The 23661-nt window shown below is 42.4% G+C and overlaps 1 protein-coding gene and 1 long non-coding RNA gene across 9 annotated transcripts; one reads left to right on the forward strand and one right to left on the reverse strand.

Moving 5' to 3' along the window:
- The first annotated feature begins 47 nt into the window (after positions 1–47).
- LOC109895299 (cyclic AMP-dependent transcription factor ATF-1) lies at positions 48–23661 on the forward strand. 8 transcript variants are annotated; one of them, XM_020488920.2, is made up of 8 exons: positions 48–259; positions 1948–2048; positions 8946–9068; positions 15679–15776; positions 20523–20662; positions 21089–21268; positions 21510–21654; positions 22735–23661. In XM_020488920.2, the coding sequence occupies exons 2-8, from the start codon at positions 1953–1955 to the stop codon at positions 22877–22879; spliced, it is 927 nt and encodes a 308-aa protein (XP_020344509.1). In that variant the 5' UTR covers positions 48–259; positions 1948–1952; the 3' UTR covers positions 22880–23661. The 8 variants fall into 8 exon arrangements, with proteins under 8 accessions (XP_020344509.1, XP_031678710.1, XP_031678692.1 ...); XM_031822832.1 differs by having other exon boundaries at positions 100–259; positions 21089–21292; XM_031822812.1 differs by lacking the exon at positions 48–259 and adding an exon at positions 269–383 and having other exon boundaries at positions 21089–21292.
- Positions 15285–18252, reverse strand: LOC116373985 (uncharacterized). Its single transcript, XR_004209709.1, has 2 exons — positions 16878–18252; positions 15285–16775 (listed from the first exon to the last, which is right to left on the reverse strand). It is a non-coding gene; the product is annotated as an uncharacterized LOC116373985 (long non-coding RNA).

Here is a 23661-nt window from a genome sequence, read left to right on the forward strand (position 1 = left end):
GTTTTACTATACACACTTTTCCACCAATCACAGGTCTCAAAGGAAGCAATTACGTCATATGTCCTTCCTGGGGCTGCGCGCATCTCCGCCTCCTTCCTTTAAAAACAAATACACCGTTTTTATTTTTTTATGGTTGTGCGCCGCCCTTTTATTTACCATATTAGCAATTAGCTAGCTAACAACTATTTGTTTTCCCGTGATTTATACGCGCTTTTGTGATAATCAACGCCATCGCTGAGGTCCACGAAGGATTGTAAAGGTAATACCGCTTTTCAATGATTTGACCGTCTGCATATTTGTTCCGCTCTGAACGGCACAATGCCATTTTATGGTGTGCTTTGCTAATATAATGGCGCCTGTCGGCTCCCTCTCCTCGTCGAAGGGTAAGTTGCTAATCATGGTTCCCCTTATCGCTGACGTCCGTTGACGCGGGTACTTGCGTGCCAGTGACTGTGTATTACAAAAATTCGCTCATTCATTGAAACAAAAGCACATACTAGCCACGCTAGCTAACGTTAGCTAGCTACAAGGCAAATGTTAAGAATAGCTGGCTTGTCCACCAATGTTTAATTAGCCAGCTAGCTAGTGTTAGCTCGCTTGTCCACCAATGTTTAGTTAGCCAGCTAGCTAGTGTTAGCTGGCTGACGTTATACTGCCTGATTTGACCAATTAACGTTAGTTAGCAATAGATAAATTAGTAACGTTTGATAACTATCAAACGTTACTAGGGGTGTGTTCGTAAATTAAATCTTGAGTGCCAGAGTGCACTCGTAAATTCAGAGCGTTGTCAGATTGTCCGTTTGTAAATTCAAAAGCGTTTCGCTCTTGGAGCTTTCAAGAGTGCACACTGGACGCTCTGGCCGAGGAGTAGGGCTGTTCCGAGCGTTCTGCCCTCACAACGGTAACCACTCTAACGTTGTTAGTTAGTTCCAGACACGCATGAGAGAACATCTCACTCGCCCAAGCAGAGCTGACTAGGCTGTTTTCATGTTATCCAGAGCGTTGATGACTAATTGTTGATGGCAACAATTTAATTACGTTTTTTTGCGGACGTTTACTGACACACCCGCCATATTCAAGGGGTGTTGGGCGTTCGTAAATTCATCAGCTATTTTGCGCCCTGGCACACTCAGACGAGTGTTCTGAAATCGCAGTAGATGGCCAGAGTGAAATTACGAACGCACCCGAATTTACCTAGCTAGTTAGGATCCTCTCATTTAAATACAAGCTATGTTAGCTAAACGCTCACCATGCTTAATAACTAGCTAAAGAACTCTGCTAGCAAACAATGCTTACATATTGTGAACTGGTTTATTGTGCGGGCTAGCTAGCTAACGACATTGGAATTTGCCTGTTGACCACCAGCTATGTTGAGCAAGAAAGACAACGCACTTGGCTAACATAAACTTATAGCTAGCTAGCTACCACAGGTTAGTGCTGTCAGTCTTGTAACTAGCTAGCTACTGGTACCTTTTTTAGTTTTTTATTTTACTAGGCAAGTCAGCGAAGAACAAATTCTTATGTTCAATGACTGCCTAGGAACAGAATAACTGCCTTATTCACGGGCAGGACGATTTTTTTTTATATTTTATTACCTTGGCAGTTTGGAGATTCGATATTGCAACCTTTCGGCTACTAGTCCAACGCTCTAACCACTAGGCTACCATATCCTTGGTGAGACACTCATTAGCTACACATATCCTGGTGGAGGTGCATAGTAATTCTAGCTATGACGAATAACTATAAACAGTCAATCGTAAAAAAAAAAAAAGTTTTTTAGTTGTGAGGGATAGGTGACTGTACTCTATTTCCATGTAGATTCTCAGCCTGTCCAGTCCTTGTCCACCATATCCCTCTATTTACAAAATAGACTTGCCAGAGAGGGCTCTGTCCAGTGCCCATACGCACCAGTGGTCTTTAAATGTTTCTGTATATCTGCCTCCGCAGTGACAATGGAAGAGGTGCAGAACAGCAATGGTGCTGAGACACAGACTGTCACCATCCCCACCACCATCACAGCCTCCCAGATCTCCCAGATAGCCCAACAGGTAACAGACAGGCTGATACCAAGAGGTTAATAATGGAAGTAGGGATTAGGAATGGGAATGATATCACCGACGGCAATGTACTATGCAGGTGAGAACTTTGAGGGCCATGTAGCGTTACTGTCACAGAGAACAAGATGGGTTCATTCTGTGAATAATATCAGCATGGTAATGAAGAGGCGTAGTTACCAAGGTGTCTGCAGGTCCTTTAAGTCTTAAATTAATTTATCTGGTCTATATTGAGCCGCTGCTTAAATACTCACAATGCAGAAAACACTGCCATTTCCTGGTAAATATGTAAAAAGTTCAATATTGCAGCTTTAATTGTTTCCACCACTCAACAAAAATATAAACAATTGGGTCATTCTTACAACTGACATTTTACCAAAAATGTACTGAAAATGAATGGAATTTTTCCTGATTTCCTCATGGATCACTGAGATTAGGATCTGTACTTATCTATTTCATTTTTTTCCCAGAATTATTTCCTTTATTTCTTTACTTTATTTCCTTTAATTATTTCCTCATTTTACTGCAACAGTTTTCAAAGTAACAAATACATCCTTTGCAAAAAACCTTGCTGGAGTTAAACAACACTGAAAATAAAAATATTTACATCTAAATTATACTATTTTAAATCAGACTTGTTCCAAATTTGAGCTTTTTAGCCGTTTCGGTAATAAGAAGGCCAAGTGGGGTGAAATGGGTTACTTGAGAATAAGAAACTCATTCTGTAGCATATAATTCATTAAATTAACTTTTCTCATCTAAGGACTACTCTACATGATGGATCATTTGTGAATAAAAGTTATACTATTTTAAAACTGATAGGTTTGCATTGGGGTTTTGTAACTCAATTTGCTACAGACATGGTTTCACGAGAATCGCATGAGAACTCGAGGCGCACTTTCAAGTTGTTAGAGAGCTATCAACATGTGCGCCTCTGTGTGTACACATCATGTGCGAGTTGGGCTGTTGCCAGCGGAAAGAAAGGAGAGAGCAAGGTAGCCTATACAATTTGATATACAACAGTATCTAAAGCTGGGACAATAAACCGGCATTCCCATCCTCTTACCAAAGCAATTTTGCTTGCTTAACCCTCCTCCTGTGTTCCAGTTGAATTGGACTGATTTTACAGGTTTTCTCTCTGAAAAATGTAGTTCATTTAATCTGATTGTCATAAGGTTCCATGACTTTGTCCACACAGGGCATCTGAACAAACAAAATACATTTCTGAAGATTTTCATAACATTTTGGGTGTCTTATTTAACCAACTTTTGTACACCTGTGGTGTTCCCGGGTTAAAAATGACCGGTCATTAAAAATGAAGGGGCGAGACTACAATTAGTGTATAAAATTTAGTTCAGGCACATGTCCATTCATCAGATGGACACACTTCCTCTCCCAGACCCCCACATGCATGCATGTGTGTTTGAGCACACACACCTCACTCCCCTTCTTGGCTTCCATGGCAACCCCCACAGGAACCTTTCTCCAATAGAATCTTTCCCTCAATGCCAACAGGTGTGGTTCCATTCTCACAAACAATCGCAACATGGTTTCAATACTACATACAACTTTTCTTGCAGCTCTGGTATATAAACATTTTTTGAGGCCTTGCTCACAATTCATTCTTTGGCAGCACGTATCATATCTTTGATCATGACACCGGTGAGGAGAGAGTCCTTGTTAAACTTTGACACAGAGGTCTGTGATAAATAGCACTGTTTCATCTGAGTATTTGTTATAATCAAAATAATCCATACATTTAGTTGTATGAGCTCAGGTCAATGAGGCCTACAGGCCATAAATAGAAGTTGTAATGTTCACAAGAACTTAAGTTGATTAAAAAGATCTAATGCAACATTATTTGATAATATATGGATTATTATGGGTTTAAATCAGTTATAATGGGGTGGTCATTTTGGAACGGGAACACAGAATTAATGAACATGAAATGAGCACAACAGGAGGGTTACGTGATTCGGCAACCCAACGTTCCTGCTGATATTTTTTGGGGGGGTTGGGGAGTTCTAAAACCATTGTTTGGTGAACAGTAATGTGAGAGTCAGGCTGCATTGGCGGAGAGTCAGGTGGAGAATGACGTGTTGAAAAGGGCGAGGAACGAGATGGAGTCACAATCCATGCCAGGCACACCTGTGAGCTCTGGAACTCCACCTCCGGCAGGCAGTCAACATACGTGGTGGGTTCGTCAGGTCGTCGGTTCACCCTGACATTTCCATTCCTCTTCTGACAACAGCACTTGACCAACTGCTCCACAGGCACAGCATGGCCCGCCTGGACCATTGTGCTGTTCAGCTATTCCAAGGATGTGTAACCGAAGAGATACCACGAGTGGGCACAGAATAGAAACTGGGATGGCTCCCGAGGCAAATGTGGCTTACCAGTGAACCTCCGGGTGTTCATCATTAATACTGTGTCTCAGAAGTTTCTGTATTTGACTGATGCAACCCGAAAGCTTAAAGACTGAGAAAGTCTGGACATGGCCTGCTCTCCCTTATGTAAGGAGTTAGGCACTTTCCCATGTTTACTACAGTATGTACTGTAGGCTATGTTTACTTGTCAGACTGCACAGTAGCCCAAAACAAATGCCGGTGGCTTATCTTCAAAATGCTTTATTATACAAATGTAAAAGCATATACTGTACAGTACTGTATTTCTTCATCAGCATCTTTATGCTTTTGTTAATAAAATAATGATAAATACTGTTTCAAAATGCTGATGTTTGATTTAGTTACGGATCCATAACGAATTACTATGAGAATAATTATCACTGAATTAGACATTTTGGAACAAAGTTGTCGAATGAAGGTAAACAATTTGTTGCTTACTGGAAAATACTATTTCCTACAGTGCCATTATGGCTATTAGCAAGGCTATATTTTGGCCTTTATAAATAGTATTTTGGCCTGTTCAGATTACAATTGCTCACTGTCATTTTTTGGGGAAAAAATATATATTTTTGAGATTATTTTGTTTATATATATACAGTGGGACAAAAAAGTATTTAGTCAGCCACCAATTGTGCAAGTTCTCCCACTTAAAGATGAGAGGCCTGTAATTTTCATCATAGGTACACTTCAACTATGACAGACAAAATGAGAAAAAAATTATGGTGGAAAATAAACTTTTATTGACCAAATACTTATCTCAATACTTTGTTATATACCCTTTGTTGGCAATGACAGAGGTCAAACGCTTTCTGTAAGTCTTCACACGGTTTTCACACACTGTTGCTAGTATTTTGGCCCATTCCTCCATGCAGATCTCCTCTAGAGCAGTGATGTTTTGGGGCTGTTGCTGGGCAACACGGACTTTCAACTCCCTCCAAAGATTTTCTATGGGGTTGAGATCTGGAGACTGGCTAGGCCACTTCAGGACCTTGAAATGCTTCTTACGAAGCCACTCCTTCATTGCCCGGGCGGTGTGATTGGGATCATTGTCATGCTGAAAGACCCAGCCACGTTTCATCTTCAATGCCCTTGCTGATGGAAGGAGGTTTTCACTCAAAATCTCACGATACATGGCCCCGTTCATTCTTTCCTTTACACGGATCAGTCGTCCTGGTCACTTTGCAGAAAAACAGCCCCAAAGCATGATGTTTCCACCCCCATGCTTCACAGTAGGTATGGTGTTCTTTGGATGCAGCTCAGCATTCTTTGTCCTCCAAACACGACGAGTTGAGTTTTTACCAAAAAGTTATATTTTGGTTTCATCTGACCATATGACCTTCTCCCAATCCTCTTCTGGATCATCCAAATGCTCTCTAGCAAACTTCAGACGGGCCTGGACATGTACTGGCTTAAGCAGGGGGACACGTCTGGCACTGCAGGATTTGAGTCCCTGGCGGCGTAGTGTGTTACTGATGGTGGGCTTTGTTACTTTGGTCCCAGCTCTCTGCAGGTCATTCACTAGGTCCCCCCGTGTGGTTCTGGGATTTTTGCTCACCGTTCTTGTGATCATTTTGACCCCACGGGGTGAGATCTTGCGTGGAGCCCCAGATCGAGGGAGATTATCAGTGGTCTTGTATGTCTTCCATTTCCTAATAATTGCTCGCACAGTTGATTTCTTCAAACCAAGCTGCTTACCTATTGCAGATTCAGTCTTCCCAGCCTGGTGCAGGTCTACAATTTTGTTTCTGGTGTCCTTTGACAGCTCTTTGGTCTTGGCCATAGTGGAGTTTGGAGTGTGACTGTTTGAGGTTGTAGACAGGTGTATTTTATACTGATAACAAGTTCAAACAGGTGCCATTAATACAGGTAAAGAGTGGAGGACAGAGGAGCCTCTTATAGAAGTTACAGGTCTGTGAGAGCCAGAAATCTTGCTTGTTTGTAGGTGACCAAATACTTATTTTCCACCATAATTTGCAAATAAATCAATTTAAAATCCTACAATGTGATTTTCTGGATTTTTTTCTTCTCAGTTTGTCTGTCATAGTTGAAGTGTACGCATGATAAATTACAGGCCTCATCTTTTTAAGTGGGAGAACTTGCACAATTGGTGGCTGACTAAATACTTTTTTGCCCCACTGTATGCCTTCCCACTGTGGTTATCTATTTCAGCACCGTTTCGCACTGCTTTGAGATAAGCATGGAGAAATTAAAATGTTCCATTTTTATTCTTAAGATATATGTTGACTGAAATATAAGCAAGTGATGTCTGCTAAATAATCAAGTTAGGTTTCTCCAGGAATAAGTCATACTAAATAACAAACTGGCTTTATTTACAAATTAATGAGTGTCTCACCCCATGTTCAAGAATTGCCTTGTTCTCGCTCAATCTAGGTTAAATGAAAACAAAATCTCCCAAAATATTGTTACTTTATAAACAAAGCGATTTATTAGTTAATTTAGAATTATATAAAAGCCCCTTAGGATCTGTGAGAATATCTAACGGAAAATCCCCCATCCTCTAAATGTAATTATTGGCGGAGAGTCAAGTCATTGGAATTGTTTAAATATTTGTATATACTGTAGGCCTACCATAGGTGAAATGGGTCTCAGTAGTGTTGAGTAATGTGCTATTAAAAGTGGTGTAGGTCTTTATTTATTTAGAGCATATTGAAGTTCGGAGCAATGGGATTTTAAGCAAACGCCTACACCTATTTTTGGCACCGTTTCACGCTGCTAGGAGACAAGCATGGGGACTGGTCTTGATAAATCAATGACCTTTTTATTTTCATCTCTGTTTGGGTATTGGTTAGACTAGAATTAGAAAATGAGGGTGCAGAAATGTTTTGCTCTTAGTGTAACCTATTTAACTAGGCAAGTCAGTTAAGAACAAATTCTTACTTACAAGGACAGCCTACTCCTTCCTCCCCGTCGGGGAATTGAACCCCCATCTCCCGCGTGCCCTGCCCGCACGACACAGGGATTCTTTAGCTAAATAGCCCAGTACTGTACTGCCGACCATCACGATGTACAGCGCCATATTTTCCGTTCCATCCTAATGGAAACCCAGAGGGTTTTTCTTGGAATAGTTAATATTATCGTGTTTCTAAGCAAGTACTAGTCAAAAGTTTGGACATACCTACTCATTCCAGGATTTCTTTATTTTTTTACTATTGTAGAATAATAGTGAAAACCACACATGGAATCAGTTAAGAACACATTCTTATTTACAAGGACAGCCTACTCCTTCCTCCCCATCAGGGAATAGTACAGACATGGCCTGCTTTCCCTTATGTAAGGAATTTGGCACTTTCCCATTTTTATTACAGTGTATATTGTAGGCTATGTTTTACTTGTCAGACTGCACAAAAACCACCTGCATTTGCTTTAGGCTATTGTGCAGTCTGACAAGTAAACATTGCCTACAATAATAACTAAATCAACATGTGCATTTGAGAGTATTTTTAGCATTATTTTATTAACGAAAGCATAAAGATGCTGATGAAGAAATACAGTACAGTATATAAATTATCAAAATTTAAAAGCATATACTGTATTTCTTCATCAGCATCTTTATGCTTTCGTTAATAAAATAATGCTAAAAATACTATTTCAAAATGCAGATGTTGATTTAGTTATCGATCCATAACGATTTACTATGGGAATAAATATCCCTGATTTACAGACATTGGAACAAGTTGTCTAATGAAGGCAAACAATTTAGAATCCTCTTATGCTGTAGCCTACTCCTGATCGTCACGTTGTACAGCGCCATATGTTCCATTCCATCTTAACGGAAACCCTGAGGCTTTTTTTCTCCCGGAATAGAAACACAATATTAATTGAGCCAAATGTCTTAATTAATCTCATATACTATGTTATTACAAAAACTGTAATGCCAATATGGAAGACTATCAAATGCTTCTCAAAGATGCCCTCTGGTGGTCAAACTAGCACTATCAGAAAAATGGCTGACAATTATATAACGTGCCACAGAATGCTGCAACAGCCCACAAGGCGTGCTGCAGTATGATGCAACTTTTAGAGGAGGAACCACTGTACAAAACATTGTTGCTCTGTTTCCTGCCTTAACGTGACCTCTGGATACATATAGAATCGCAATACATATTGTATCGGCAGCTAAGTATCGTGAGGACCCTGGCAATACCCAGACACCGCTCTTTTAGTGTTCGTTGTTGCTGCATCAGACTCTAAAGGTAGTCTCAGCGAAAGCAGAATGGCTTCGCTCTCACATAGTCACACAGGGTATGTGCACTAGTGCGCTTTACGATACTACAACAACAGGGGGGAAGGGGAGCCTCGCACTTCAAAGCTCTTAGTAGTTGTGGAAATTTACCTGCTACTGCTGCTTGCATCTGTGTCACCTGGCTGAGTAGCTTTAATAGGACAGCAAACCGAATCCAAAGGATGGGACAGTACAGGATTGAATATTCACTCCTGTGTCATCGTCTAATCTGACTGTTTGCAGATGTCTCTGGGGGGCTCTCCTGTGACTGTGGTCCAGCTACCTGGGGGTCAGTTCCAGGTGCAGGGGGTGATCCAGTCGGCCCAGTCGTCTGTCATCCAGTCCCCACAGTTGCAGACTGTTCAGGTAAGAGGTGCTCCTCAACAACTAGGCCCGAGCCCGTATTCACAAAGCATCTCAGAGTAGGAGTGCTGCTGATTTTAGGATCAGTTTTACCATAAAGATCATAATGAATAAGATTACGTACACAAGTATTTTGCTACATCCACAAGATCTGCTAAATATGTGTATTTGACCAATAACATTTGATTTTAATCCTAGATCAGCAACCCTACTCTGGGATGCTTTATGAATACTGCCTCTGGACTACAGTGCCTCTGGAGGACATGGAGGTGTCCCCTGTTCTTCTAGCATACTTTAATCGTTGTTAGACTTTAGCTTATGTTATCTTGCCAAATGGTATTACTGGGGTAATTTGATTGGGCAGATATCTCTATATTGTACACTCTAGAACCACCACATTCTAATTTTAAGTCAGGGTCCTGGACAGTGATTCTGATTCCCATGTAAAATAGCTTTTTGAGTGACTAAAACATCACCCATAGTATTTTTTTCCTGATTAAAAATGCTAAAATTGAGAACTGTGTCTTATGTTAAGACCAAAAAACTACCAGTAAGTCTGAATAGACTGACCAAGTGGAGAGGGAGATGGTAGGCTGAGTGGCGGGGGACCTCACCTTGACTGACGGTTGGTGTACATGTGGACCACAACTGGAGGTGTACCTGTGGATGTATTTCAAGGCCTTCCTTCAAACTCAGTGCCTCTTTGCTTGACATCATGAGAAAATCAAAAGAAATCAGCCAGTACCTCAGAAAAAAAGTGTAGACCTCCACAAGTCTGATTCATCCTTGAGAGCAATTTCCAAATGCCTGAAGGTACCACGTTCATCTGTAACAACAATAGTATGCAAGTATAAACACCTTGGGATCAGCTGTCATACCGCTCAGGAAGGAGACGCGTTCGGTCTGCTAGAGATGAATGTGCTTTGGTGCGAAAAATGAAAATCAATCCCAGAAGAACAGCAAAGGACAATGTGAAGATGCTGGAGGAAACCGGTACAAAAGTATCTATATCCACAGTAAAACGAGTCCTATATCGACATAACCTGACAGGCCGCTCAGCGAGGAAGAAGCCACTGCTCCAAAACCGCCATAAAAAAGCCAGACTACAGTTTGCAACTGCACATGGGGACAAAACTCATACTTTTTAGAGAAATGTCCTCTGGTCTGATGAAACAAAAATAGAACATTTTGGTCATAATGACCATCGTTATGTTTGGAGGAAAAATGGGGAGGCTTGCAAGCAGAAGAACACCATCCCAACCATGAAGCACGGGGGTGGCAGCATCATGTTGTGGGGGTGCTTTGCTGAAGGAGGGACCGGTACACTTCGCAAAATAGATGGCATCATAACGAAGGGAAATTATGTGGATATATTGAAGCAACGTCTTAAGACATCAGTCAGGAAGTTAAAGATTGGTTGCAAATGGGTCTCCCGAATGGACAATATCCCCAAGCATACTTCCAAAGTAGTGGCAAAACGGCTTACAAACCTGACTCCGTTACACCAGCTCTGTCAGGAGGAATGGGCCAAAAAACGTTTGACCCATGTTAAACAATTTAAAGGCAACGCTAACAAGTACATGTAAACTTCTGATCCACTGGGAATGTGATGAAAGAAATAAAAGCTGAAATAAATCACTCTATAATTCTGACATTTCACATTCTTAAAATAAAGTGGTGACCCTAACTGACACAGGTCGCGCCCTGGGCGCGAACCCAGGGACTCTGATGGCACAGCTGGTGCTGCAGTACAGCGCCCTTAACCACTGCACCACCCGGGAGGCCCCGAAACTGAGTTTAAATGTGTTTGGCTAAGGTGTATATAAAGTTCCGACTTCGGGTGTGTGTGTGTACAGTCGTGGCCAAATATTAATTTTCACAAAATCTGCTGCCTCAGTTTTTATGATGGCAATTTTCATATACTCCAGAATGTTATGAAGAGTGATCAGATGAATTGCAAAGTCCCTCTTTGCCATGCAAATGAACTGAATCCCCCCCAAAATATTTCCACTGCATTTCAGCCCTGCCACAAAAGGACCATCTGACATCATGTCAGTGATACTCTCGTTTAGGTATGAGTGTTGATGGAGACGAGGCCGGAGATCACTCTGTCATGAGTTTGAATAACAGACTGGAAGCTTCAAAAGGAGGCGTTGTGCTTGGAATCATTGTTCTTCCTCTGTCAACTATGGTTACCTCGTTATTTACTCCTGAGGTGCTGACTTGCTGCACCCTCAACAACTACTGTGATTATTCGATTTCACCATGCTGGTCATTTATGAACATTTGAACATCTTGGCCATGTTCTGTTATAATCTCCACCCGGCACAGCCAGAAGAGGACTGGCCAGCCCTCATAGCCTGGTTCCTCTCTAGGTTTCTTCCTAGGTTTTGGCCTTTCTAGGGAGTTTTTCCTAGCCACTACTTCTACACCTGCATTGCTTGCTGTTTGGGGTTTTAGGCTAGGTTTCTGTACAGCACTTTGAGATATCAGCTGATGTACAAAGGGCTATATACATAAATTTGATTTATTTGTTGCCTAGACTTCACTGCAAATGACACTCAAGTCTTGGGAAAAAACAATACACTAATATTGCAGTTTGCCATGACAGCCTTTATAATAGAATGCTTGTGACCACACACAGCCTATATCAAAGTATTGCACTTGTGAAAAAAATCATCTTAAAGTAGAAATAGAATGAGACGTGCTTTATATTTTTACTATATTATAGTGGCCACTATAGGAGATGATAAAAGACAGTACTGTGCAGCCGTCTTCATCAACCTGGCCAAGGCTTTCAACTCTGTCAATCACTGTATTCTTATCGCCAGACTCAACAGCCTTGGTTTCTCTGACTGCCTCGCCTGGTTCACTAACTACTACTCAGAGTTCAATGTGTCAAATCGGAGGACCTGTTGTCCCAGACCTCTGGCAGTCTCTATGGGGGTGCTACAGGGTTCAATTCTCGAGCCAACTCTTTTCTCAGTATATATTGATGTCGCTCTTGCTGCGGGTCATTCTTTGCTCCACCTCTACGCAGATGACACCATTCTGTATACATCTGTCCCTTCTTTGGACACTGTGTTAACAAACCTCCAAACGTGCTTCAATGCCAGACGACACTCCTTCTGTGGCTTCCAACTGCTCTTAAATGCTAGTAAAATGAAATGCATGCTCTTCAACCGATCGCTGCCCGCCCGACCTAGCATCACTACTCTGGACGGTTCCGACTTAGATATGTGGACAACTATAAATACCTAGGTGTATGGCTAGACTGTAAACTCTCCTTCCAGACTCACATTAAGCATCTCCAATCCAAAGTTATATCTAGAATCAGCTTCCTATTTCGCAACAAAGACACCTTCACTCATGCTGCCAAACTTACCCTCGTTGTAAAACTGACTATCCTACCAATCCTTGACGTTGGTGATGTAATTTTCAAATTAGCCTCCAACACTCTACAGATGCATCCAATTTGCTATCACAGTGCCATCCGTTTTGTCACCAAAGTCCCATATACTACCCACCACTGCGACCTGTATGCTCTCGTTGGCTGGCCATACCCACTGGCTCCAGGTCACCTATAAGTCTTTGCTTGGCCTTATCTCAGCTCATGGGCCACCATAGCAATACCCGCCCGTAGCATGCAGGTATATTTCACTGGTCATCCCTAAAGCCAACACCTTTGGCCGCCTTTCCTTCCAGTTCTCTGCAGCCAATGACTGGAACGAATTGCAAAAATCACTGAAGTTGGAGACTTATCTCACTAACTTTAAGCGTCAGCTGTCAGAGCAGCTTACCAATCGCTGCAGCTGTACACAGCCCATCTGTAAATAGCCCATCCAACCAACTACTTACCTCATCCTCGTTTTTCTGCTCACAAGTATTTCTACTTGCACATCCTCATCTGCACATATCACTCCAGTGTAAATTGTAATTACTTTACCACTTGGCCTATTTATTACCTTACCCCCTTCATTTGCACACACTGTATGCAGATTTGTTTTGTGTTATTGACTGTACGTTTGTTTATCCCATATGTAACGCTGTCGTTTTTGTCGCTTTGCTTTATCTTGGCCAGTTCGCAGTTGTAAATGACAACTTGTTCTCAAATGACCTACATGGTTAAATAAAGGTGAAATAAAAAATGTAAATGTCAATCAACATGTAGCCTTGTGCAAAAATAATGTTCACGGAGTAAAAATAAAAAAGGATAATCCTCCCCCCCCTTACTCATGTGTTAGTCAAAGTCAACACAACAAAAACAACGTATTTGGGCTACACTGAACATTATTACGTTGTGCACTTTCTGCCTGTGGACATCAATTCTACAATGTGACACCAGAGCATGATACCATTTGTTGGCATAATTGATCTCTTTCAGGCAGAGAGTAGACCTGGCATACCACTTTTTTAAGGAAAGGGGGGAAACATTAGTTCATATAACAAACTAACTAGAGTACTAGCATTTTACACAGATTGCCAGGGTCCAGTAAGCAACTAACGCGCTGTAACTTAAGGAACGGCAATGAGTCGTATACCAGTTAATACTAATGCAAATGGTTAGTTATGGTCTAGTTACTAACGTTAGCTCATCTGATGTTGTAATGTTATTAGCCAGCTAATTTTCACAGCATTATTTGATCAGTTAAGTTGGCTAATGTTGCTCAACATTTTTCTGGCTAGCTAACGGAGAATTCAATCCAGCTACTGTAGCAAGGTGCTTAACAATACTTGTTCCACCACACTTCCTCCCTCACCTCAAACTTTCCAAATACCAGTTTTTCGGTTACGGCTCATGAAGTACGCTTCATCACCTTCTCTGTGGCCATGGCAGAACACTGACATTCCTATCTTGCAGGAAAACACGCACAGAACGAGCAGTATGGCTGGTGGCATTGTCATGCTGGAGGGTCATGTCAGGATAAGCCTGCAGGAAGGGTATCACATGAAGGAGGAGGATGTCTTCCCTGTAACGCACAGCGTTGAGATTGACTGCAATGACAACAAGCTCAGTCCGATGATACTGTGACACACCGCCCCAGACCATGATGGACCCTCCACCTCCAAATCGATCCCGCTCCAGAGTGCAGGCCTCGTGTAACGCTCATTCCTTCGACGATAAACGCAAATCCTGGTGAGACATAACCGCGACTCATCAGTGAAGAGCTCTTTTTTTTCCAGTCCTGCCTGGTCCAGCGACGGTGGGTATGTGCCCATAGGCGACGTTGTTGCCCCTTGACATCTGGTGAGGACCTGCCTCGCAACAGGCCTACAAGCCAATAAGTCCAGCCTCTCTCAGCCTATTGATGAGTCTGAGCACTGATGGAGAGATTGCGAGTTCCTGGTGTAAAAGAATGGCAACTTGTTGTTGCAATCATGTACTGATCCTGTGCAGGTGTTACACGTGGTCTGCCACTGCGAGGACGATCAGTTGTCTGTCCTGTCTCCCTGTAGCGCTGTCTTAGGCGTCTCTCAGTACAGACATTGGTATTTATTGCCCTGGCCACATCTGAAGTCCTCATGCCTCCTTGCAGCATGCCTAAGGCACGTCCACGCAGATGAGCAGGGACCCTGGGCATCTTTCCTTTGGTGTTTTTCAGAGTCAGTAGAAAGGCCTCTTAGTGTCCTAATTTTCATAATTGTGACCTTAATTGCCTGCCGTCTGTAAGCTGTTAGTGTCTTTAATGACCGTTCCGCAGGTGCATGTTCATTAATTGTTGATGGTTCATTGACCAAGCATGAGAAAGTGTAATCCCTTTACAAGTTATTTAGATGGTTTTTTTGGAGGGGGGGGGGGCTTTGAAAGACGGTCCTGAAAAAGTTTTTTGTTTGTTGTTGCTGAGTTTAATTTTTTTTTTTTATCCTATCCTTGTCTGTCGGTCTGTTCAAGTTTGGGGTCACTTAAAAATGTCCTTGTTTTTGCAAGAGAAGCCAATTTTTGCCCATCATTAAAATAACATCAAATTGATCAAAACACAGTGTAGACATTGTTAATGTTGATAATGACTATTGTAGCCTGAAACGTCAATTGTAATGGAATATCTACATATGCGACAGAGGCCCATTATCATCAACCATCAGTCCTATGTTCCAATGTCACGTTGTTAGCTAATCCAAGTTTATCATTTTAAGAGGCTAATTGATCATTAGAAAACCCTTTTGCAATTATGTTAGCACAGTTAAACTGTTCTGATTAAAGAAACAATAAAACAGGCCTACTTTAGACTAGTTAATTTTATTTGCTGACACATTGCAGTCAAATTCTGGCACCAGTAGATTAGCTTTCTAGTTTGGTAAACCACACCTTCTACGATGTTGGTTACAAGGTATTTAAATTAGGTGAGAGAATAAGATGTTACCATTGGTGTATTCAAATTAGATTTTGATATCACAATCCCCCTAAATAATCCCGCCTTCTGAATTCAAGTGTTTGACATGGGGAAGTTGACCAATAACTTTATGATCAAACTTTATCAATGTACCAGCAACACTCATTTTTCATGATCTGATTTCATCAAAATATCACAAATAATGATTTGACTGTGCAGAACCTTCTAAGTAAACATGGTGTATGAGTAACTCATGTACCGGCGTCTCTTCTCCTCCACAGGGCCAGGGCTCAGACAGTGACGATTCCCAGGACTCCTCAGACAGTGGAGCCTCTGCCCAGAAAACCAGAGAGATACTAGCCAGACGGCCTTCCTACAGGTACCTGCCACCGCGCTGTTGTATCAAACACCATCTTAACCTGTCCATGTAGTGGTGGAAAGAAGTGTGTGCAGACTGCAGAGGTCTATGCTGGTGATGGACTGGGATATTGGTGGCACTCAAGTCACCTTTTCACCTAGTTTAACACCTGATTTGTGACCCCACCACCTTCTGTTTTTGGTGTTATGTTCCAACATTTTTTATGTTATTTTTTTTTCATTGGGTAAAAGTACAGACTCAGAGCTTCAAAATGGTATATTCAGAAAGAATTCAGACCCTTTTACTTTTCCACATTTTGTTACCTTGCGGCCTTATTCTAAAATGGATTGAATAAATATTTATCCTCCTCAATCTACACACAATACCCAATGACAAAGCGAAAACAGTTTTTTGGAAATTTTAGCAAATGTATAAAAAAATATCTAAACAGTGTTCGGTGGAGAAGAGCCTTGGTCAGCTCCAGAGTTCCTATGTGGTGATGGGAGAATAGTGGTGGCAGCATCATGCTGTGGGGATGTTTTTCAGGGGCAGGGACTGGAAGACTATTCCGGATCATGGCAAAGATGAACGGAGAAAAGTACAGAGATCCTTGATGTAAACCTGCTCCAGAGTGCTCAGGACCTCAAACTGGGGAGAAGGTTCACTTTCCAACAGGACAATGACCCTAAGCACACAGCCAAGACAACGCAGGAGTGGCTTCGGGACAAGTCTCTGAATGTCCTTGAGTGGCCCAGCCAGAGCCCGGACTTGAACACGGTCTAACATCTTTGGAGAGACCTGAAAATAGCATATTTCTGTCCTGTGCTTTGGAGCAGGTCATGTAATGCCCATAGCCTTTTCAGTGCAAAAGTCCTGATTTTCAAAAAAAAAATACATGCATGGGGGATGGTTGCACATCTCTGGGAGGAAGGACATCAACGTTGCACAGCAGCTGAAACCTGGTCCCAGCTGAGTGAAAGCGCCTTGGCTGCAACAACACCAGGCTCCAGACAATTGAAGCTGTAATGGAAGAAAGCAGACAAAAATAGACATTGCACGCTAACAATAACATTCCTTGACCCGAAGTTCAAGCAATAAGCTCAAAGTACAAAGACAAAATACCTGAAATGTTGGTTGTTCACCCTCGTTCATCTCCTTGTACTGGGGGCGGAGAGCAGGTTTATGCTGAAAGACAAATCCAGAAAAACAGGTTAATACACAAATTCATTCATCTCCTATATCTTTACCTGTTGACTGCTATACAGCTGTACTAAAATGCCCTGTACACTCAACCTGCTTCCAGCCATACGATTGCAATGCAGACACTAAACAATAACTAAATGGATTTAGGAAACGTTTAACTAGATAATTACCAGCTAGTTGAACATGCAAAAAAACAACCGAGTTCTATAATCCAGTGTAGATGGCTAACTATTTAGCCATAATTTCATTGTGACTAGCTAGCCAATTTAGCATGTCCCTATCACTTAACATGGAGTTTGATTAGCATTCGCACCACAGTGGCTAATTTCAGTAGCTAGCTAGGTAAACATGACAAACTGACCAACATGACAAAGATTATCATTATGTCATGCATGGCTTAGCACATCAGCAATCAACATTAAGAGCAGAATGCAACTGGCCAGCTCAGCTAGCTAGCTGGCTGTAACTTTACCTGTATGCAATTGGCTAGCTAGGTAGCCAACAACGAAAACAACTTTTTTGATACAGTTGAGACAACGTATGTACAGTGCATTGGAAAATTATTCAGAACCCCTTGACCCTTTTCCATATTTTTTTACGCTACAGCCTTATTCTGAAAATGCTGAGGAATTTTTATTTAATCAATCTACACACAATACTACATAATGACAAAGCGAAAAACCAATTTGTCATTTTTGTAAATGTATCCCCCCCCCCAATTTTTTTAAATTTACATAAGTATTCAGACCCTTTGTTTTGAGACTTGAAATGGAACTTGAAATGCATCCTGTTTCCATTGATCATCCTTGAGATTTTTCTTGAGAGTGAAAAATGGACTCTTGAGTCCACCTGTGGTAAATCCAATTGATTGGACATGATATGGAAAGGCACACACCTGTCTATACAAGGTCCCATAGTTGACCGTGCATGACAGAGCAAAAACCAAGCCATGCGGTAGAAGGCTGTAGTCCTCCCAAGACAGGATTTTGTCGAGGCACAAACTGAGCAATCGGGGGAGAAGGACATTGTTCAGGGAGTTGACTGAGAACCCAATGTTCACTCTGTCAGAGTTCCTCTTTGGAGATGGTTGTCCGTCTGGAAGGTTCTCCCATCTCTGCAGCACTCAACCAATCAGGCCTTTTATGGTAGCATGGCCAGGCGGAAGCCACTCCTCGGTAAAATGCTCATGACAGCCCGCCAGATTCTCTGATTGAAGTCTTTGGCCTGAATCCCAAGCGTCATGTCTGGAGGAAACCTGGCACCATCCCCTGTGGTGGCAGCATCATACTTTAGGGATATTTGTCAGAGGCAGGGACTGGGAGACTTTATTTTTTTCTAAAACTGTTTTCAGCTTTGTCATTATGGGGTGTTGTGTGTAGATGGAGGGGGGGGACTAATCCATTTTAGAATAAAATTGTAATGTAACAATGTGGAAGAGGTCAAGGGGTCTGAATACTGTAGCTATGATGATTCATGGCTGTCTTTCCAAATGTAAAGCTGCTAGCAGCAATGTCGGGGTTAAAGCTGTTGGCCCACTTTGCCATCACCAGGACCAATTTTAAAACATTTCCCTAGGATGAGCTACTGCTGTACTCCTACAATGATATCTTTTAATGTTTACTAGTGTTCGGGAGTTATTTACTCTGAAAAATAAGAACCTAACTCTAGAGAAGCTTTAACCAAGTTTAATTTAATCAAATGTATTTATATAGCCCTTCTTACATCAGCTGATATATCAAAGTGCTGTATAGAAACCCAGCCTAAAACCCCAAACAACAGGCAATGCAGGTGTAGAAGCACGGGGGCTAGGAAAAACTCCCTAGAAAGAAACCTAGAGAGGAACCAGGCTATGAGGGGTGGCCAGTCCTCTTCTGGCTGTGCCGGGTGGAGATTATAACAGAACATGGCCAAGATGTTCAAATGTTCATAAATGACCAGCATGGTCAAATAATAGTAATCACAGTGAACAGGTCAGGTTTCCATAGCCGCAGGCAGAACAGTTGAAACTGGAGCAGCAGCATGGCCAGGTGGACTGGGGACAACGAGGGGTCATCATGCCAGGTAGTCCTGAGGCATGGTCCTAGGGCTCAGGTCCTCTGAGAAATAAAGAGAATTAGAGAGCATACTTACATTCACACAGGACTCCAGATATAACAGACTGACCCTAGCCCCCCGACACAAACTACTGCAGCATAAATACTGGAGGCTGAGACAGGAGGGATCAGGAGACCCTGTGGCCCCATCCGATGATACCCCCGGACAGGGCCAAACAGGCAGGATATAACCCCACCCACTTTGCCAAAGCACAGCCCCCACACCACTAGAGGGATATCTTCAACCACCAATTTACCATCCTGAGGCAAGGCCGAGTATAGCCCACAAAGATCTGCGCCACGGCACAACCCAAGGGGGGGGCGCCAACCCGGACAGGAAGACCACGTCAGTGACTCAACCCTCATAGGGACGGCATGGAAGAGCACCAGTAAGCCAGTGACTCAGCCCCTGTAATAGGGTTAGAGGGAGAGAATCCCAGTGGAGAGAGGGGAACCGGCCAGGCAGAGACAGCAAGGGCAGTTCGTTGCTCCAGTGACTTTCCGTTCACCTTCAAACTCCTGGGCCAGACTACACTCAATCATAGGACCCACTGAAGAGATGTCTTCAATAAAGACTTAAAGGTTGAGACCGAGTCTGCGTCTCTCACATGGGTAGGCAGACCATTCCATAAAAATGTAGCTCTATAGGAGAAAGCCCTGCCTCCAGCTGTTTGCTTATAAATTCTAGGGACAATTAGGAGGCCTGCGTCTTGTGACCGTAGCGGGTAGCGTACGTGTAGGTATGTACGGCAGGACGAAATCGGAAAGATAGGTAGGAGCAAGCCCATGTAATGCTTTGTAGGTTAGCAGTAAAACCTTAATCAGCCCTTGCCTTAACAGGAAGCCAGTGTAGGGAGGCTAGCACTGGAGTAATATGATAAAAAAATGTTGGTTCTAGTCGGGATTCTAGCAGTCGTATTTAGCACTAAGTTTATTTAGTGCTTTATCCGGGTCGCCGGAAAGTAGAGCATTGTCGTAGTCTAACCTATAAGTAACAAAAGCATGGATTAATTTTTCTGCATAATTTTTAATCATTCCGAAAGGTTCTGTACAGCTGTAATCAGACAGCAAAACATTTAGTTCTTGACAGTTATATACATCCTACTTAAGACACTCCTCCTTACAGTTTATGGCTCCACAGGAAACTAATAAAGAGGGTAACAGGATGACAAATATTTTACTGCCTTAAAATAGTCTGTCCTCACCTCCTGACCTCACACATTCCTTCATCTAATCCACACATGTCCATTTGTTTTTCTTCAGAGAACCATTAACTTCTGACATAACCCAGTCTCTTTCATTTCCTATCTCAATGATCAAAGTTTAGCCGATTCCAACACTAGTGAGCCACTTCTCCATTAATTTTCCAGTCTCATTACTTTGGTTCTGTAGCATTGTGTGTTTTAGTGTAAGGATTTCGGTAATGGATTATTGTATGAGTAATCTCCCGCTTCTTCACGGTGGTCTGTAGGAAGATCCTCAATGAGCTGTCTGCTGAGGAGGTGGCGTCACGGAATGAAGGAGAGGATGAAAACCCTGCTTCCTCTGGCATGACCACAGTGACAATGCCCAACACCCAGACAATCTACCAGACTAGTAGTGGCCAATACAGTAAGGGTTGCCCTACTACATAGCACTACAACCACACACCATCCTACCAGTGCATAATAATGTCACCATAAATAGATTATACAGGTAGATATTGTTAGAATTGGAGGCACTTGTTGAGTAAGGGATCATCAATAATGGGATTCTACAGTTTTGTGAAAATATATCGTACCGCCGGGGACAGGGAGTGCAAACTGGCTCCTGATGTGTGGTACTGTAAGCATGCACAAATCCCTCAACTTTTCACAGGCTTTCAACTCAGGCAGCCATGGGCATGAACAGAAAAGTGAACCTTCACACAGTTGCAGTTTCTTTTATAAAAATGTATATATCGAAAAAAATGCAACAGATTTTTTTTTCTCATATTGGTGCCCGTCATACCTAGTAGTTACCATTGTCCCTAACTTCCTGTGTGTTTATTGTCTGTAGTTACCATCGCCCCTAATGGCGCCATCCAGCTGGCCAGCCCTGGGTCAGAGGGTCTCCAGGGGTTACAGACTCTCACCATGACCAACTCAGGCCAACAACAGGGCACCACCATCCTACAGTACGCTCAGACGCCCGATGGACAGCAAATACTTGTGCCCAGCAACCAGGTGGTCGTACAGAGTGAGTATGGCTTCATGACTCACGGTAAGCGTTGAGACAATACCACAAGGAGAAGTACCCAGTAGTGCCTGCTAAACCCCCCCCCCCCCCCCCCCCCAATAATTGTCTTGTGTTGTCACTAAAGCTTCTCTGAAGGTGTGTAAAATATCCACTGATCCCAGCTTGTGGTCCACATTGTAATGTGTTGAGATTTTGAAGAGATGCTCTCATCTACTGTTTTAATTGGCCTCATCCCCCTCAGATGCAGGAGGAGAGATGCAGACGTACCAGATCCGCACGGCACCCACAGCGCAACAGACCGTGGTCATGACTTCCCCTGTAGGAATATCTGAACAAAAGAGTGGCGACCCCACCATGAAGAGAGAGATCCGCCTCGCCAAGAACAGGTGTGTGTGTGTATAAGGATGTGTTGCACAGTTGGTCCCTTTGTCTGTTTGTGTGTGAACCAACTTCTCTGGTTGAAAAAGGCCTATGTGGCATCGATATTTGTCAAACATTTATTCCAGAACGAAAATGTACTAGTGTAAGTAGAATCATTTTGGTCATAAAGTCAGTATATTCCAAAAGTGTTTTGTGAGATTTTTGTAACTGAAGATATCAACTTACATGATGGTTGGGTTTTGATTTCAAACCTCCCCACACAGGACTGCTGCCTGGCACCGTAATCACGGCTGGCAGTAATCAAATCATCTGGATCACAGCTGCCTGGTGTGCTGTAGTGCACACTATCCAATCGCTCACCAGACTCAATCTACTACCCTGCCACTTATTTACAGACAGCCAAAGTAACCATTAGCGCACAGCGCCTCAGACTTGATTAGATAGCATTTGCGACAATGTCTTATATTGCTATGTTGAAAGAATGAGAGTTCTTTTATAAAAGGCTTTTTTCCCCCCAACTAAAACTTCCGATTGGTGCGGTGGTCTAAGACACTTCATCACGCGTCACTGTAGTACTTGGTTCGAATCCAGGCTGCATCACAGCCGGCCGTGATTGGGAGTCCCGTAGGGCGGTGCAAAATTGGCCCAGCATCGTCTGGGTTTGGCCGTCATTGAAAATAAGAATTTGTTCTTAACTGACCTAGTTAAATAAAAAAATGTTCATTTGTGAGCTAATGTTAGCCTCAGAAATTAAACTTTTATCAAAAATGGCAACATCTAGAAAGCAGGCTGCTCAAAGCATGGAATTCCCTGACCAATCACGTACACGTTGCCATGCTGCGTCACGTGGTTGCTAAGCCATGTGGTGTGGTGGCCTGCTTGGAATGGTGACCGACTAGGAACAATCAACATTACTGCAAGGATATGATCTAGTCAACATAAGACACCCACATCGAACCACACCACTAAGACTGAAATCTTGTTTTTCTTTAATGCGCAAGAGAAAAACACATGGAGAATCAATGAGTTCAGTCGCTCTTTAAATGTAATCCTCTAAAGCCGTTTTCTGTGTTTCTCCCTGACAGGGAAGCTGCCCGTGAGTGTCGCAGGAAAAAGAAGCAATATGTCAAATGTCTGGAGAATCGTGTGGCGGTGCTGGAGAACCAAAACAAAACTCTCATTGAGGAACTCAAGACGTTAAAGGACCTGTACTGTGTCAAAACAGGATAACCAGGAGGAAGAGAAGCCAGCGAACAGGACATTTAACGGCAGTGAGCGGCTCAGCTCTGCCACATGGACAACGCGGGGTTAACCGGGAACACATTTCATTTCAGACCTGAAATCCTCCTCCTCAGTTTGTGTTTTATACTCTGTTTTAACATGTCGTGAGTGGTGGCCATGGGAACTGTCCCATTTTTAAAAGACAATGAAAGGGTGTGAAAGAGGTTGATTGTTTTTCATTGTCTTTTTATTGCGCTAACAAATGGATTACTAACGCTTAAATTTGTATTTGTGTATATTTTGTAAGCACACGGAAGGCGTGAATTGTGAGCTTTATCATTGACATTCAATTTCCAATTGTGTCCCCCTTTTCCAGAATCGGCTCCTTATTTTCCTTGTGTAGCAGTAGGTTCAATTTGCTGTTTTTAACATCTATCAATTTGCGGCTGTATTGATTGTATGATGACTTCTATGATGTGATTTCATGTATTTTTTTATGTGAACCAGCTATTTCCACCCCCACCCCCATTCTTTCCCCCATGAGGAAATGTTACAAGTACCATTCCTTATCCTTGTCAAGAGGGATGTAAGGGGTATTAGATAAGATAACATTGTGTAAGGCGGACTTTGCTGTTACTAAGACAATCTATCAGGGAGAACACACAATGGCAGGGTAATATTTATTTTCTATTTCTGGAGAGGGGGAATGAGCAAATCAAACAAAAAGAGGGAAAGCAATGTCACTCATTCTGTAAGTAAATTGAAATAAATATTTTTCCAGTCTTTACATA

Source organism: Oncorhynchus kisutch, linkage group LG1 (assembly GCF_002021735.2).
Source record: "Oncorhynchus kisutch isolate 150728-3 linkage group LG1, Okis_V2, whole genome shotgun sequence".
In the NCBI taxonomy this organism is placed as follows: Eukaryota; Metazoa; Chordata; class Actinopteri; order Salmoniformes; family Salmonidae; genus Oncorhynchus; species Oncorhynchus kisutch.